This window comes from Microtus ochrogaster, chromosome 7 (assembly GCF_000317375.1).
Source record: "Microtus ochrogaster isolate Prairie Vole_2 chromosome 7, MicOch1.0, whole genome shotgun sequence".
Taxonomy (NCBI): Eukaryota; Metazoa; Chordata; class Mammalia; order Rodentia; family Cricetidae; genus Microtus; species Microtus ochrogaster.
This window is the reverse complement of record NC_022014.1, coordinates 65175036-65190596: the sequence shown is the minus strand read 5'-3', so window position 1 is coordinate 65190596 and position 15561 is coordinate 65175036. Positions and strand designations below refer to the sequence as shown.

Genomic DNA, 15561 nt, shown 5'->3' with positions numbered 1-15561 from the left:
TGTGAGCCACCATGTGGTTGCTGGGAATTGAACTCAGGACCTTTGGAAGAGCAGGCAATGCTCTTAACCACTGAGCCATCTCTCCAGCCCCCCCAAAACATTTAAAAACAAACTCCCACCCTCCCCAGATTTTGAAAAAGAAAACTCTCATTATGTAGCCCAGGTTCACCTCTAATTCCTCCTGCTTCCACTGAAGTTATTCCTAACCAAAAAATAAGTGTAAAGAGTTCTAGCCAAGCTATTGTTTTATTCCCAAACTGTGTTTTGATCGAGGAACTCTCATTTGCTTGGTCAAGACTTAAGGGCTGCCTTTTCTACCTCACCTGGCAAGTGGGACGAGTCGCACAAATTGAATGTAAACACACACTCCTGGAACAACCAAAAGGAGTGAAATATTATCGTTTTATATATTGCTGGATTTGATTTGCTAATCGTTGTCTTTAAATTTTTAATGTGTGTGTGCATGTGTGTGTGTATGCTCACAAGAGTGTGTCCTTGTTACAGTATGAGCAGGCCACAGCATGCATGCAAAGGTCAGAGAACAACTTGAGGGAGAAGGTTCTCCTCTTTGACCATGTGGATCCCATGGACAAAACTCAGGCTGTCAGGCGTGGCTGCATCACCTTTACCCGATGGACCATCTTGCAAACTCTTTCTTTCTTTCTTTCTTTCTTTCTTTCTTTCTTTCTTTCTCTCTCTCTCTTTCTCTCTCTCTCTTTATTTCTTTTTCTTTCTCTCTCTTTCTCCCCCTCTTCTTCTTCCTTTTTTTCTTCCTTCCTCCTTCCTCCTCTCTCTCCTTGAACACCTGATCTTCCTGCCTCCACCTCCAAAGTACTAATTATAGACATGTATCCCCACGCCCAGTTTATGAGGGTTGTGGTTGTAACCTAGGGCTCTGTATGTTTTAGGCAAGCACTAGATTGAACTACAACCACAGTCAGGATTTGCTAATATTTTTACAGATGTGGGGTTAGTATCTCATCATGGTGATGAAATGCAAGAGATGACAGAATAACAGGAAAGGGTGAACCTTGACTCCTTTGTTCGGGGTTCTACTTCATGATCAGTTGGTCCCTTTGCTTTGAATCTGTGATGTAGAAGCACATTGTGTCAGGAATGCCTGGTAGTCAGAGAGCTTGTCAGGATAGAGCACCCTCCCTCAGCAGGCCTTCATAGTTCCCGCCTCTCAACAGCACCACCTTGTGGATGCAAACCTTTAACACATGGGTGTCCAGAGGACACAATGCTTACTGTGGGTCATAGGTGCTATCTTCATTAATGTGACTTGAAAATGCCCTTTATTCTGAAAGAGCTTGTGCTTCGTCAATGTTTGATGGAAAATATCTTGGTCTGGAATTTTCTCCAAGATAAAGCTTTGAATTGTGAATTTGATTTCTTTTAACAATGTTCAGGTTTATTTTATGCATATGATTATTCTGCCTGCATGTATGTGCACCACATGTATACTTTGTGCCCGTGCAGGTCAGAAGATGGCATTGGATTTCCTGGAACTGGAGTTACAGATGCTCTTAAAAGCTGAGCCATCCATCCATCTCTCCAGCTCTGTGAATTCAGGCTCTCCAGATGCTGTAACAATATTCAGAATTTGGAGCTGGAGAGTTAACTCAGAGGTTAAGAGCACTTGTTGCTCTTGCAGTGAACTTGGAGTTCAATTCCCAGCACCCGCATGGCAGCTCACAACTGTCTGTAATGCCAGTCCCAAGAGATACTGCGCCCTCTTCCGGCCTCTGTGGGCACAGCACATGCACACAATGCACAGGCATACATGAAAACAAAGCATCCATCCACATTAAAAAAAAAATTTGGGAGCTGGTGGTATGGCTCCGTAGTTAAGAGCACTGGTTGCTCTTCCAGAGGCAGGTGGATCTCTGTGAGTTTGAGGTCAGCCTGGAGCCTGGTTTACGAAGTGAGTCCTAGGACAGGCTCCAAAACTACAGAGGAAACCCCTGTCGAAAAAGTCAAAAAAAAAAAAAAAAAAAAAAAAAAAGGCCAGAGGTCTCCACTATCCTATTCCTTTCCCCCTTATTTTGATTTTTGAAAGATTTTATTTTCAGTCAGGCATGATGGTTCACATCTTTAATCCCAGAGTTTAGGAGGCAGAGGCAAGCAGATCTCTGTGAATTTGAGGCCAGTTTGGTCTACAATGCAAGAGTTCCAGGCCAGCTGGGGCTGCATAGCTAGACCCTGTGTCAAAAATTATTTTTTACTTTTTAAAGATTTTGTGTGTATGTTAAAGACTTAAATTGTGTGTTTGTGTGGGGGGATGAGTTGGTGCTCAAGGCATCGGACACATGGTGAGAATTAGCTCAGGTCTCTGTAAAAGCAGTATGTTGTTTTTCCAGTCCTTTATAAAGAAAACACACAAATACTTCACAGGGGACCCAGGTCCACACATGGCTGTGTATATACAAATAAAGCAAAAGATTGGTGGGTTGTTTTGTTTTTGTTGTTGTTTTTTTGTTTTTTGTTTTTCGAGACAGGGTTTCTCTGTAGCTTTGGAACCTGTCCTGGAACTAGTTCTTGTAGACCAGGCTGGCCTCGAACTCACAGAGATCTGCCTGCCTCTGCCTCCCGAGTGTTTTTTTTCTAAACTCTTGTGTTTTTCAGAAGGCAGCTTATGAACCCTAAACTGATTTTATCATGTTTCTGTGCACTCTATTTACCAGTATAGAGAGCAGGGCAATTCATACGCTGATAAACACACCCGGTCAACACTTGTGGGCCCAGCCAATACTGACTACTTATCTCAATCTGTTTCCAAGTCCTGGTAACAGTGTGCTACAAAGAGCCCCACAGCTGAAGTCCCCCCCACTTAGGGCTGAGCTGCCCTCCTAGAGTAAAACGTATACATTCGCAAACACACTTTGACATTCTGCAGATTAAATGAACAGCATCTTCACTGATCCAACAGCTTCCAGATCATACGGAACTTGGCTAAACCACACTTTTGACAGCAGACTTGAGTCAAAAAGCAAATGATGAAAACTCTTTTTGAGACACTATCTTGCTATGCAGCCCAGGCTGTTCCTGAACTTATAAACTTCTTATCTTTGGCCTCCCAGGTGTAAAGTAAACCGCCGTGTTATGAAAATGATTATAAACCAATAAGACTTCTTGAAGGACTCAAACATGCTAACTCAGCCTGGAAATTGAGTTCAATATGATTTTATTTAAAAATCTGCAAAGCTGAAGGAGGGATCCAAGTTTTTGTTAAAAGAAAGCAATTTTCACAGGGTTTTTTTTGTTTTTTCAAGACAGGGTCTCTCTGTAGCTTTTAAGAGCCTGTCCTGGGACTTGCTCTGTAGGCTGGCCTCGAACTCACAGAGATCCACCTGCCTCTGCCTCCCAAGTGCTGGGATTAAAGGCGTGCGCCACCACCGCCCGGCAATTTCCCAGTTTTTTATTCAGCCTTTAGCTTTGCTGAGTGGTAACAGAAAAGAAAATTTCTGTTCAAGATCCTCGCTTCAGCATGCTGAGCCAGGCTCCTGGCATCCTGTGGCAAAGCCACCTGCCGCCGGTCTGAGGTTCATGGCCAGCCTCTGGCAGTAGGAGGCCTGCTGTCTTCCAGGCAATACAACACAGTTGTCTTGCCTCTGCTTTCCACACAGGGCCCTGGGGATCCTGTATTTTACCGTTGGAAAAGTGTGAAAGGTTCCTTAACTCATCCTCTGCACTGAACCCACCTCCCCCAGGTCTTGAGGATGATGAGCATAAAATGCTCGGAATGCATGAGACGCCCTGCGCTTACAGAGCGATTCACATGTGAAAAAATTAGGTCAAGAAACATGCCTTAGTATTTCAAATGTGACCCTATAGAAAAAAAAAACACAAGATGCACAGCACGATCTCACATGTGTACTGTAAACTACTGACGATTGCTACTGGCGGGCCAGAGGTGGAAGAGAGCAAGCACACTGCCATATTGGTCTGCCCACAGGGCAGTTTTCAATGGCGCTACTGAATTTAGCTGAGGGAAATAAAGGTCTACGAACGAACACCCATGTTACTCTAAATGGTGAGGTAGATTCTTTTTCTAATATGGTAAAGGGAAGATAACAGAAAGTCCAAACGATAGTTGATCTTCTTTTTGAAACTTCAGGCTATGGCCACGGTCACAAACAATTCTTATGGAATGCGAGGCCACGAGGTTGGAGGTTATGTGGAGACACCCTATTTACTTGAGATACTACTTGAGGAGTCAATAATCAGTCTCGGATCAATCAATTCTTTCCAGAGTACAGTGATCTGTGGAAAAGCACAAAACACCCATTTAACCAACTCATTTTGACATCACAGAGATCTGCAGCTATAAATCGGAGATTAGTTAAATAAATTTCTGTGCAGAATGGTTGAATAATAATAATTTCAATACTAGTGAGCTGAGTTTAGTTACTCAAAATGCAGCTAAGTTTTACATTAAACATATTTCAGCCTTTGGTTTAGGGTCGAGTCTGGGTGATGAGAAGGCTGCTACGAGGTATCAGAAGGATTTGCCTTAGCCAGGCGGTGGTGGTGCACACCTTTAATCCTAGCTCTTGGGAGGCAGAGACGGGTGGACAGGTGAATCTCCATGAGTTCAAGACCAGCCTGGTCTACAAGCGCTAGTTCCAGGACAGGCTCTAAAGCTACAGAGAAACCCTGCCTCAAAAAACCAAAAAAAAAAAAGGATTTGCCTTATAGACTGTGGAGGCCCAAAGAGACCAAAGGTCAGAGAGTTGGAACTGGTTTTTAGTTCATTCGAGGTTGTTGTGCTTCTACCTCAAGCAAAGATCCACCTATATGTAAATCGAGTTCTGCTCACTCAAGACTATCATCCACAGGTGTGGCTAGTTGCCAGCCCTTGTGCTGAAATAGGGAAGTAGTTGGTTCCTTACATAAAACAAAAGTCTAAGGATCCAACTAAGTTCTAGTTCTCTTTATGGAAATAACTTGGGATTCCACCCAGGAAACGGTTTGCCTGGAGTATCTAGGGCGTGAGTCTAGGCAATGAGCAAGGAACGTAGCCCTTGAGTTTCAGTGTGTGTGTTAATGCAGTCTTTTGTCTCACTCCTACCTTTTGAGGGCAGGAATATATTAACCATTTGGAAATTAAACACGGGTGAATTTTTAGTACTCACTGAAAAATTCCCTCCTGATCCTATCCTACATGTTTCTATGTTTTATTATTTTTGTTCGCATCTTCCTATTCTTTCCTATAGTTCTAAATTCCCACGCCTCCACTCTGGAAAAGGGCATTTTTGGTGAGGCTGGCCTTCGACAATAGAGAGGTGGCTCTGAGGGCTAGATGGGGCCTAATGGCCAGCATGAGATGGCTGATCACCTTTCTGGGCCACTCTCTAGTTAACTTACCCTAGTCTGCCTAAGACAGGAACTACCGCACAATTTACCAAGAGAGACGCCCCAAGCACTGGGTAAGGGTGAGTGATGAGAGCCATCTAGTGTCAAAAAAGAAAAACTACAGGTTTTCTGCTAGCAATTTTTTTTTTTTTTTTGGTGGTTTTTCGAGACAGGGTTTCTCTGTGGTTTTGGAGCCTGTCCTGGAACTAGCTCTTGTAGACCAGGCTGGTCTTGAACTCACAGAGATCCGCCTGCCTCTGCCTCCCGAGTGCTGGGATTAAAGGCGTGCGCCACCACTGCCCGGCTGCTAGCAATTTTTCTAGGAACATAGTTCAACAAAAATTGTAAAAAATATTGCAAACATAGAAGTATAGGAGATGAAGCCTTTAATCCCAGCACTTGGGAGACAGAGACAGGTGGTTCAAGGCCAGCATGGTCTACAGAGCAAGTTTCAGGACAGGCTCCAAAGCTACAAAGAAACCCAAAAAACAAAATAAAACAAACAAACAAACAAGCAAAAAAGAATAACCAAACAAAAAAAGTATAGGAGATGATACTTTCACAAACCCTAAGAATATGTTTCTAGGAAGAAATCCTAAGAGGCTCTTCTATCTTAAAACACAGTCTGGTTGGGTCTCTACAGGCTTAACAGTTCAGACAAAACAAGAATTTTCAGCACTGAAATATATATAATGGCAAAATAAGCAAAATGTTTCAAATATGAGTACAGAGAGGAAGCATTCTTAACTATAATCAAGCTGCCAAGGAGCTACTGCCAGCAACTGACTGCTAGCTCTGAACACAGGGAAACACAGAGACCATGTGCTCTGTCCCGTACATGAGGGCTGGCAAGATGGCTCAGTAGGTGAAGGTGCCTGCTGCCAAGCCTGACATCCTGAGTTCAATCCCCAGGATCAACATGGTGGAAGGCAAGAACAGACAATTGAAAGTTGGCTCTGACCTTCCCATGCATGTGGTGGCATATGCACACACAATAATAAGTGTAATTTAACATTAACATAAAGTATCAGAGGGCAGAATCACCACGTGATGTCATTCTGTATGCCATCTATGCCATTTAGGCCGGGACTGGGGAACCTGAGGGACAGTAACAACTTGTGATGACAGAGGTTTCTGAGTTCATATTTCTTCTTGAGCTGAGTTTGGTCACGTGGTTAAGCTGAAGCTACAGCAATGGCTCTCAGGGTATTTGGTAATATAAAGTCTGACATACGCCTCTTTCCTACGGGAACCTACACAAGTAGGATTTTCAGCAAGCACTATGCTTTTATACAAGGTGTGTGTGTTGTCATGTGGGCTCTGGGAGGTCCGTGGTAGCACCCTGTTTTGGAACTTGTCACTTGTTTGCTATTCCACAGGAAGATTAAATGCCCCAGAGCCCCGATCCTCCAGGGTTTTAACACAAGCAGTTCAGGAAGCTGAAATGTCACCTTTCACACTCCGCCCCCTCCCCCCATCAGTCAAAAGTTTTAAGAGCAGCTTGCCTACCCGCCTCTCCTGTGTCACGGCATACTCCACCACCTCGGTTCCGTTTTCATTGTGATAGACCAAATCAAACTTCCCAGGTTCTTTCACAGCTGAAACCAGAGGGTAGAAGGACAGTAAGTCATATATATATCTCCATGGTTAAAATGTTCCCCCATGAGAATTTCCAATCACTGGGAAACTCATGTAAAGGCTGGGGACATACAGGAAAGTGTGGTATACTGCTTTATAAGACACGGCCTGTGCCAGCAACAGGATTTTCTTATCATTCATCAGAGATAAGCATCCCTTCATCAGAATGACACGGGTTTGAAAAACCCAGAGTACATCCAATACAAAATGTGCAACCACAAAATAATCCCCAAAGATAATCTTTGTTTAACAAGGGAAGGTATGGGATGCTGATGTTTTCAAAAAATCATGTATGTCTAAACTCAGAAACATGAGCAGGTTTCAGCCTTGCACAATAATATGGGATCAGAAAAATGATCATACAAGCTAAAACCATACAAACAGAATTTGAGGCCAGCCTGGTCTACAGAGCAAGTTCCAGGACAGACAGAACTGTTTCATAGAGAAACCTTGTCTCAGAAAAAAAAAAAAATCATCAAAACATTGAAAATCTCACCAGGGATGCAGCTCAGTTGGCATTGTGTTTATCTAGCATGCATAAAGCCTGGGGTCCAATTCCCAGCACCCCATAAAACCAGGCATGGTTGTGGTCATCTGTAATCCTAGCACTCAGGAGGAAACTCAGAAGTTCAAGGTCATCACTGGCTACAGAGCAAGTTCTACACAGGGATCTACGAGACTCCAGCTCAAAACATGGGGAGGAAGTGCAGCGAAAGGGCTCGGCAAACAAAAGTGCTTGCTGCACAAGCCCAGGACTTGAGTGTGGTCCCCAGGACCCACGCGGTGGACAGAAGAATTAATTCTTGCAAGTTCTCTTGACTAGTGCATGCCTAAATACACACATACACACACACACACACACACACAATACATGTTTTAAGAAAAAACTGGGAGTGGGGGGACAGGACACAGGAGAAATTAGAGGGGGTGGAAGGTGGAAGATGGGTAAAAATGATGTGAATACAGTCTCATGTATGAAATTCTCCAAAAACAAAACCCAAAAAACTGAAATTAAAACAAACACAATAACAAAACCCCCAAACTTTAAACATCTTTACTGTATAAAGAAATTAAATTAAAAAAAAAAACCTATAAAACACATAACGTGTACTTGGATCTAGAAGAGCAGGCAGAGAAAACAAAAGCGTCTACCTCTTTGTGCGTGGGTGGATACTTGCCTCCTGCAGCTTCCACACGTCATTCTGTGCCTTGTGGATAGGCATGCTCCCTTCAAAGCTCAGATCCTCTGAGCTCCTAATACCACGCAGCAGCTCAGCTCTGATAACTTTGTTTCTCTCTCTCTCTCTCTTGTTGTTTTAGAGACAGGATTTCTCTGTGTAGCTCTGACTGTCGTGGAACTTACTTTGTAGATGAGGCTGGCTTGAATTCACAGAGATCCACCTGCCTCTGCCTCCCAAAGGCTGGATTAAAGGCAAACACCATTGCTGAGTTTCCTTTTGATCTTTTATAGCTGATCTATTCAAACAGTTGAATTGCAGTTTTCTTGTAACCTCCCTAACTAAGCATTCAGTTTAGGTTTCCAAAACTGTTCTTGCAATTCACATTCACCAATACTTATAATCTCCTGTCAAAGTGTATGACAGTGATAAGAACAACCAGCCAGCAGGGCGGTGGTAATGCACGCCTCTAATCCCAGGACTTGTGAGTTCGAGGCCAACCTGGTCTACAAGAGCTAGTTCCAGGACAGCTAGGGCTGTTACACAGAGAAACAAACAAACAACAACAACAAAACCCAACCAATCAACCAAACAAACAAAAAACAAGCAGTCCAAAGTCTGCATCCAAGGAGGAGGTGCACAGGTTCCCAGGGCTACAGAGTGCTGACAGGTGGTGGAGGTCAGAGAACGGTACTTATCCTGGGGCCAGGCGAGTGGAGGCCAAGGGAGGGCACAGCTCTGTTGTGAGACTGCTCAGAAGGCACTGTGGGATGGAGGCTAGCGCACCACACCTGCCTCTAAAGACGCACCTGGTAGGGATGAGAGGACTTCTATTTCCACTTGCTGGGTCTCTGGGTCGTGGCTTAGAATTTTTCCTTCCTTCCAAAAATAAAAGACCAAGTCAAAAATCTCCACGTAAAGCACTAAAGGACACTAAGCAAGTAGACAGTAAAATTATTTTTTGTAATATAAATTTATCTCAACAAATCAACATGTAGGGGAATAGAAAGAAGCAATTCTGCCTGAATATACTGAAATATCGTTAAAGATAAAATAGATAAACGTTAGTCATGACTGATGGATACATACAGCAGCTGACAAAAGGAAAACAATTATAACAGGTCACCAAAATTGATGGGGTGAAAGGAGGAAGGCAGGCTAAAGCAATGTGTTCAAGCCAAGCGAGGACCAGCATCACAGCTTTCATTGGGAGAGCGACACAGAAACAGCAGTGCTTGAGTTCCTAGCACTGCAGGGGCCACTCTAAACCCTATGCATAGCCCCGCCCCCAGCAGGGACAGGAAGGCACGTTGCTAGGAAACCTGGTCCTTCATACTTACCCAGCACCCCACCCCACCACGGGCACTGAGAAACTTCTCAACAAAAAAATTGCGCCAAAAGCCCAATTACCCATTTCTGGTAGCTGATGCAATCTGCCTTTCTGACATGACCAGCCCACCCAAGTGCCCACCCGGGGGCTTGTTTTCTGACCATACTTGGGTACAATCCCAACACCTGGCTGGCATGCCATTAACCCTCATCTATAAAACCTCCCTACCTTAGTTCAGGCACATGACTTCTCTGGTCCGGTGACCTCATCTGAGAGCTACACCCAATAAACCTGCATTTATCTGCTTTTAATCTGGTCTGATCTGGACTTTTGCATTGGCAGAAACATATCAAACACCAGTGCACATAAAATAAAAATAACTCATAAAAAAAAACTTAAACTGGGCATGGTGGTGCTCCCTTTAATCCCTGCATTTGGGAGGTAGAGTCAGACAAATCTCTGAGTTCTAGTTCGAAGCTAGTCTGGTCTACAGAACAAGTTCCAAGACAAGACAGTCAGGGCTACACAAAGAAACCTGGTCTCAAAAAGCAAACAAACAAAAACTTAAAAAGAGGACCCATTGCCCTGCCCATATGGGTGGCAATGGTGAGCCAGCTGTGGGGCCACATACTGAGGCTAACCAATGAGCTTTTTGTTGTTGCTTTGTAAGACAAGTTTACTTTGTGTAAAAGTCCTGGCTGACCTGGAACTTGACTTGTAGACTGGGCTGGCCTCCAACGCACAGAGATCCACCTGCCTCTGCCTCCTGAATGCTGAGATTATAAAGGCGCCCATCACTGCCCGGCTAACATGAGTCCTTTCTAAAAAAAGCATGCAAGCACTTCTTCATGCTGAGCTACCTCTCCAGCCCCACCACTCAGTACCTACTCTGGTTCTCTGGGAGCAGGCCAGTGGGGCTTTTTATTTACTTATTTATTTATTTTTGAGACAGGCCCTGAGTTTGGCCCTCAGCAGCACAACAGCCCCTGTGCTCCAGGTGAGCTCATCATTCTCACCCTGTTTTCTTCTTGCCCCCATTGCTTACTATGAGACTCTCAGGGAGTCCTCCATCTTCTAACTTAACCCTGTCGACAGTGACCCTTGCAAACGTCCACAGAACCTCATCCTCTTTTATGACATTATTTACCAAAAGTGCCTATATTATCCATGCAAGTATTATTCAAATATATCAACACTTCATTTTTTTAAAAAAGATTTAATTATTTTTTTATATATGAGTACTCTATTTGCATATAAGCCTGCACACCAGAAGAGGGTATCAGATCAAATTATAGATGGTTGGGAGCCATGATGTAGTTGCTAGGAATTGAACTCAGGACCTTTGGAAAAGCAGCCAGTGCTCTTAACCACTGAGCCATCTCTCCAGGCCCATACTCCATCTATTTAAAAATATTTGAAACAGATCTCTCTATGTAAGCCCAGTTCACTTCAGACTTAAAATTCTCCTGCCTCAGCCTCCTGGGTGCCAGGATTAAAGGAGGGTGCTGCTACACTGGACAAGTTTCTGACATGGTGACAGTTTAATTTTCTCTGTTTTTCAAGAGGTGCAGGCTCACTATATTGCCCAGCCTAGCTGTGACCTCCTAGGCTCAAACCATTCCCTGCCTCAGCCTCCTGAATAACTTGGACAACAGGTGCAGCCTGCAGAACCAGCCGACTTTATGATGTTCGTAGAGACAGCCTTACCTTGTAGTCAGAGACATCTGGAGAGTAGTCCGATGTGAGCTCCAGAAGCTAAAAAAGAAGACAAATCCTACAGGTTCACACTGCCCCTTAGACCCTCACCCTCCTGGGGCCGCTCCCTCCTACCCCAGGAACAGGGGCCATGAAGAGGCGCACACTCCCACCCACCTGGGGCCCCACCATGACTTCTGACATCGGCAGACAGTTTCTGGAGACCATTACTTAGTAAGACTCAGTAAGTAAGCTTTGTGTGTTGTGGGGGGGGGAATCTTGCCTTTGTTAGAGCTGGTGCTGTTTTAACATATACCTTAAATGCAATCTTTTCGCCGACTTGAGGGGCAGCTGCCAACAGTGGCAACAGACTATAGTCCTTCTTGTGTGTCTCTACAGGATTCTGGAAAACAGTCACGTGACTTCGTTACTGGAGAGAAAAGCAGAACCCATGCCATGCCACAGAGCTGAGATACACTCCATGGGGAACAGAGGAGACCAACTCACACACGGTAAATACTTACCTGGATCACGGTGGATGAATTTGTTAGGATGTCATTTAACTGCTTCTGCTTCTGACTCTCAGAACTTCTATTTAAGATGCAGGAGATAGCATGCCCGCGGCCTCGACCTCGGCCCCGTACACCCCGACCCCTCAGTCCCTTCCCAAACAATAAGTCCTCTCCTCGTCCCCAGCCTCTTCCCAAACTGGTGGGGACGGGTACACTGGAAGGAGGACCAGAAGCTTGTCTGCCTCTGCTTGAGTCAGAAGGCTTCCATCCCGTGACACCCGGCGTCTGCAACGTGAGCCCTGGACACCCTTGCCCTGCAAAGAGGCCAGCTGTCTTTAAGAAGTCCGAGGCGCCCTCAGAGATGTTCTTGGACACCACAAACTGGTCTTCCGACTCTGAACTCGAGTCTGAACTAGATGACGAGGTTCTGGTGGCCTTGCTCTTGCTAGAGCTGAAGGGAAAGGCGGCCTTTGAGGACTGTCTGCTGGCAGCTGCAGTTTTTGTAGATGGTCCATCTTTCAACAGCTCAGCTGTGAGTTTCTCTGAAAAGGTGAGCCCCTGCACTGTGATGCTGCAGTGGTCATCGCTGACAGACTCTGGAGAGGAATCCGAGTCTGACAGGTAGCCTGGGCTCCCTTTTGGCCCTGCACTGCTTTTTCTCCGGGTTTTAGTGATGCTGCTTCTGGGGGAGCCTTTGGGGGAGCCCTTGGGGGAGCCCTTGGGTGAGCCACAGTTCCACTCCTTGGGTGCCTGTGTTTTGGGAGACTTGGCGGCCTTGGTCTGCTTCTTAGGTTCACATTTCTCCTTTCTTTTTGGTGACTTCTTTCTGGCCTCTTCCTCCTCCTCTTCCGGGGTGCCTGTCACTTTGCTTTTTCTCTTGCTTTTCCTCCCCACTTCATCCTGAACAGGCTTTGTCTCCAGGTCCAAGGCCTTGTCATTGTGGCTGCTTTCCTCTTGCTTTTTCCACTGCTTCTTTGAGCACTTGTAACCCAGGTCCGTTTCTTCATCCTCCACCAACTTCAAAGTCCGCTTCTTTGCTTTTCTGAGTGGAAAGTGGGAGTCGCCCCCATTGCTTACTATGAGACTCTCAGGGAGTCCTCCGTCTTCTAATTTAACCCTGTCGAAAGAAGAGAGAGGCTAGCAATCACAGCTACAGGAGGCAGTTACGTGTGCCAGGACTGCGGACCGGCACACGGCTGAGGGGTGAAAGACTCTGCAAAATGATCCACATGGCACGACTCTAATGTAAATCAGCTACACGAAGACAAATGCCACATGTGTGCATTTATATTAAGACTTTAAAAGAAAAGATCTCAAAGAAGAAGAAACTAGAATAGGAACCTAAGGAGGTGGTAAGGGAAGGTAAGACGTGCATATACACAGAAAGACTAAATTCTAATGTTCCTCTGCAGCACAGGCAACAGTGGTGGACACTGACCAACCAGCCCCAAAGACCACAAGAGAGGATTTCCCTTTTTCCTTTCCTCTCTCTCTCTCTCTCTCTCTCTCTCTCTCTCTCTCTCTTTCTCTCTGTGTGTGTGTGTCTCTGTCTCTGTCTCTGTCTCTCTCTCTCTCACTAGTAGTATTGTGTGGCTTGAACTCACTATGTAGACCAGGCTGGCCTTAAACTCAGAGATTTCCCTGCCTCTGCTACCTGAGTGATGGGATTAAAGGCATGTCTGAGAGAGGACTTTTAATGACCCCATCATCAAAGAAACAGTATGAAGAAACAGAAATTACAATCAATTCTGATCTAATCATTACATATTATATATACATACCCTGAAATGACACACTGTACACTACAAATATGTGCATTAACTACATGTTAATAAAGCGCTTAAAAATAAAGTGTTTTCCTATTCCTGCTTAGATTCTGAATAGTTATAGTCACCCACATGCTCCATGATAGTTTGTAATGGTTAAGTTTATATCAACCTGGCAAGGCAACAGGGTGCTCAGCTCAGACACTGCATCCATGATGTCTCTGAGTTTCTGGATGACATTCCCACTGAAGTCTCAAGACTGAATAAAGGACACAAGTCCACCCAACCCCTCTCTGCTCTCTCGGCTGCAGGTAGCTATGACTCTCTCCTTTCCCCTTCCTTCCTTCCTTCCTTCCTTCCTTCCTTCCTTCCTTCCTTCCTTCCTTCCTTCCTTCCTTCCTTCCTTCCTTCCTTCCTTCCTTCCTTCCTTCCTTCCTTCTTCCTGTCCTAGAAGTCACTTTGTAGACCAGGCTGGCCTAGAACTCAGAGGTCTGCCTGCCTCTACCTCCCAAGTGCTGGGATTAAAGGTATGCACCACCACTGCCCAGCACATTCCATACTTTTTATATCACCCCCTCCGAGGCTCAGGGAACATCAAAGAGGAGAGGAGAAGGAATAATATAAGATCACGGGGAGACATGCAGCAAAAAGATGTCTTCTGACCCGACACAGCTGTTGCACTCGGGAGCTCTCACAGGAGGGAATGTGCTTACACAGGACTGGGCCTCTCAACATTTCACCTGGATGTGAGGGGGGTGTCGATGAGACCCCACCCCTCCCTGAGGGAGCTGCTAGGAAAAATTAACAGGACTAAGGAAACTGTCTCCCCCAGTGCCTCGGTCAGCAGAGCGCCTGCTGTTCAAGCATGAGAACCTAGATTTGGAGCCCGAGTGTGCTGGTGTGTGTCTGTGATCTTAGCACCGGGAAAACAGAGATGGACAGAGGCAGGCGGATCCCTGGAGCTCACTGGCCAGGCCAACCTAACCTGGCTCTAGGTTCAGTCAGGGAGCCAGCAAAATAAGGTGACTCGGAATTGAGAAAGGCACTAACTATCAACCTCTGCATAAATTTACACAAATGCATGCACCCAATGCGTATGTGCACACATGCATACAAGACACACACACATACACACACACATACACAAAATGTATCTGTCAGGGGAAGACAGATGTAAGGAGCAAGAAACAACCAAACAACAAAATCCCAAACGTTTACATTTAGTTGGCTTTTTAAAATTTTTTTTTGAGATTTTATTCATTATTTTCTTGTTTGAGTGTTTTGGCTGCATGTATGTTTGTGCACCATGTGTGTGCAGTATCAATGAAGACCAGGAGAGGGCGTCAGATCTTCCTGGGACTGTAGTGAGCTATCACATAGGTGCTGGGACCTGAACCCTGAAACCCTGAACCAGAATCCTCTAGAAGAGCAGACAGTGCTCGTAACTACTGAGTCATCTCACCAGCCCTTACATGTAGATGATGATGATGATGATGATGATGATGATGATGATGATGATCTACACCATTTATCAGCAAGGCTCATTGCAACCCACCTCTCTAGCTCCCTGGACTGACTCTAGGCCTCAGGCTTGCTAGCTAGACAAACACTCATTCAACTACTGAGCTACATTCCCAGGCCCACAGACGTAACATCTTTCCAGAGGCAGTTGTTCATCTGCGGCATTTAGGAGGAATTTTCCTGTCATTTGCTACAACCGTTACTTGTAACCGTTTGCACTGTAGTTTTGGACATCATTAACATCGTTATAAGCACTCAGGAAGCAGAGGCAGGTGGATCTTTGTGAGTTCGAGGCCAGAGAAACCCTGTCTTGAAAAACCAAACGGGGGGTGGGGGGGTGGTGGTGTCTGTGGCACATTTGCACCATGCTCACAGCACACGGAGCCCGGCGGGGTGAGCACTGGCCCTGCCCTTGAGTATCAGAGCTGCTCCGAGTCTAGAGGCCCCGGACTCAGAAGCTCCCGAGGGAAGGATTCTCCATCCCGGCTGGACTACTCCGGATCTCGCGCCTGTGCCTTTCTGCAGTGGCCGCGCAGTGCAGCCAGCGCGCCCCCACCCGCCCG

The 15561-nt window shown here is 45.5% G+C and overlaps 1 protein-coding gene across 1 annotated transcript in view; it reads right to left on the bottom strand.

Annotated features, from left to right (window-relative positions):
• Positions 1–3173: 3173 nt before the first annotated feature.
• The window catches only part of Coil (coilin), a 12805-nt gene continuing 417 nt past the window's right edge, over positions 3174–15561 (bottom strand). Inside the window, exons 2-7 of the mRNA XM_005350515.2 lie at positions 11724–12828; positions 11516–11602; positions 11212–11259; positions 8984–9053; positions 6868–6956; positions 3174–4266 (exon numbers count right to left, since the gene is read on the bottom strand). Coding sequence (XP_005350572.1) covers positions 4192–4266; positions 6868–6956; positions 8984–9053; positions 11212–11259; positions 11516–11602; positions 11724–12828 — 1474 coding nt within the window. The 3' untranslated portion in view covers positions 3174–4191. The remainder of the gene's footprint in view (positions 4267–6867; positions 6957–8983; positions 9054–11211; positions 11260–11515; positions 11603–11723; positions 12829–15561) is intronic.